Below are 1,792 nucleotides of genomic sequence, written 5' to 3'. Positions count from 1 at the left end.
AATGGGGGGAAACCAGGCCAGCAGGAGAGGGCAGTTGGGGGGGACTAGGCCTGCAAGGGAGGTCAGTTGGGGGGACTGGGCCAGCAGGGAAGGGCAGTTGGGGACAATTGGGCCGGCAGGGGAACAGTTAGGTGTTGATCAGGCTGGCAGGGGAGTGGTTAGGGTGTGATCAGGCTGGTAGGCAGAAGTGGTTAGGGGCAATCAGGCAGGCAGGCAGACGAGTGGTTGGGATCCAGTGGTCCCGGATTGTGAGAGGGATGTCCGACAGCCTGTTTAGGCCCGATCCCCAAAATCGGGCCTAAACAGGCAGTCGGACATCCCCTGAGGGGTCCTGGATTGAAGAAGGTGCAGGCTGGGCTGAGCCCCCCACACAAATTTCATGCACTGGGCCTCTAGTATAACAATAATTTTTGTTACTCTTTTTATATTATTATGCCATTTGTTCCCACAATAATAAATTTTCTCTCAAATTCAGCAACTACTAAAATGTAAATGCTTAAACATTTCCCAAGAGGCAAAATTCCAGGAATGTCCATAAACCTTTTTGCTAAAAATGACTCTCATTTGGGGCTCTTTAAATTTATAAAATATTATACTGATGTTTAATAAAGATTGAACAAATTAGTAACATGAACTTTTAAATCTTAGAACATAGTTTCCTAACAACAAACTGAGATGAGTTGGATTCCAAGATCCAGTATCTTCTGAAAAAATTTAACATTCTTACTCCAGGACTACTATATTAATAGAAATATTAAAAGAAATAACTGGCCGAGAGCACCTTTCTATTCACTAGATGGGATGCTACCTGATTCATGATTCATTGAAAAAGCCAATTAAATCTTTTAAAAAGAAAGAACGAACCAGTGTAGCAGGAAGCAAAGTTCAAATTTTGTGATTAAAGCTAAAATAATACACAAAACATTTGCATGTATTAATTTTCTGATTTTAAGTGTAAAATCCTTAATAGTTATTCTTAAAATATAACCATTTCCCCACAATTAAAATGTATACAGTGGTATATTCCAAAGAGACTTAGATCTATTTTCTGCATACCTCAAAAAGCAGAAGGAAATTTTTAGAATATATGGACAAATGTATATACAATGATTTAAATTACCTTTCTTCTTCTCGAACCCATACTGGAGTTTTAGGAATTTGTGCTTCAAAAAACTTAGATGCTTTATAACAAAAATTGCTGCAAAAACACTGAAAAAAATATAAACTAGTTAGTTTTTTTAATTGTGAAACACAGTATATGTACAAAAAAGAGTATAAAACATAAATATGTAGTTCAAAGAAAAAAATGAAAACCCATGAATCTACCACCCAAGCAAGGTAAGAAATAAGGTAGAATACCTTCAAAGGCCTCTATGTGCCCCTCTCTGATGGCACCATGTCCCACATTCCCCAGAGGTAACCAGTATTATAAATTTTATCGCTCATTTCTTTGCTTTCTCTTAGTTGTGCTGCCTATACATATCCTATCCTATATCTAATAAAAGACAAACATGGAAATTGACCATACCTTCACTATGCCTTAAGCAACGCCCACCAGCCAATCAGAGCGAATTAACCCAACCAAGATGGCGGCAGGCAGCCACGGAGCTAGAGTGAGCAGGAGGCTTGGTTACTCCAGTGATGGAGAAAGCCAAATTTCCTGCCTGCCGTGGCCAGCTCTGAGCTCCCTCAGGCAACAAAGTTTCAATTATAGAGGTAAATAAATTCCAGAATAAAAAAACAAAAAAAAAGAAAAAAAGGAGAGGCTGGGAGCTTCCCTCACTGGGGGGCT

General features: G+C 39.3%; 1 protein-coding gene across 1 annotated transcript in view; it reads right to left on the bottom strand.

Annotated features, from left to right (window-relative positions):
- The window catches only part of RPAP2 (RNA polymerase II associated protein 2), a 96,584-nt gene that overhangs the window by 84,375 nt on the left and 10,417 nt on the right, over positions 1-1,792 (bottom strand). Inside the window, exon 6 of the mRNA XM_015560322.1 lies at positions 1,121-1,209. Coding sequence (XP_015415808.1) covers positions 1,121-1,209 — 89 coding nt within the window. The remainder of the gene's footprint in view (positions 1-1,120; positions 1,210-1,792) is intronic.

This window comes from Myotis davidii, unplaced genomic scaffold, assembly GCF_000327345.1.
Source record: "Myotis davidii unplaced genomic scaffold, ASM32734v1 scaffold674, whole genome shotgun sequence".
Taxonomy (NCBI): Eukaryota; Metazoa; Chordata; class Mammalia; order Chiroptera; family Vespertilionidae; genus Myotis; species Myotis davidii.
This window is presented reverse-complemented; position numbering and strand designations above follow the sequence as displayed.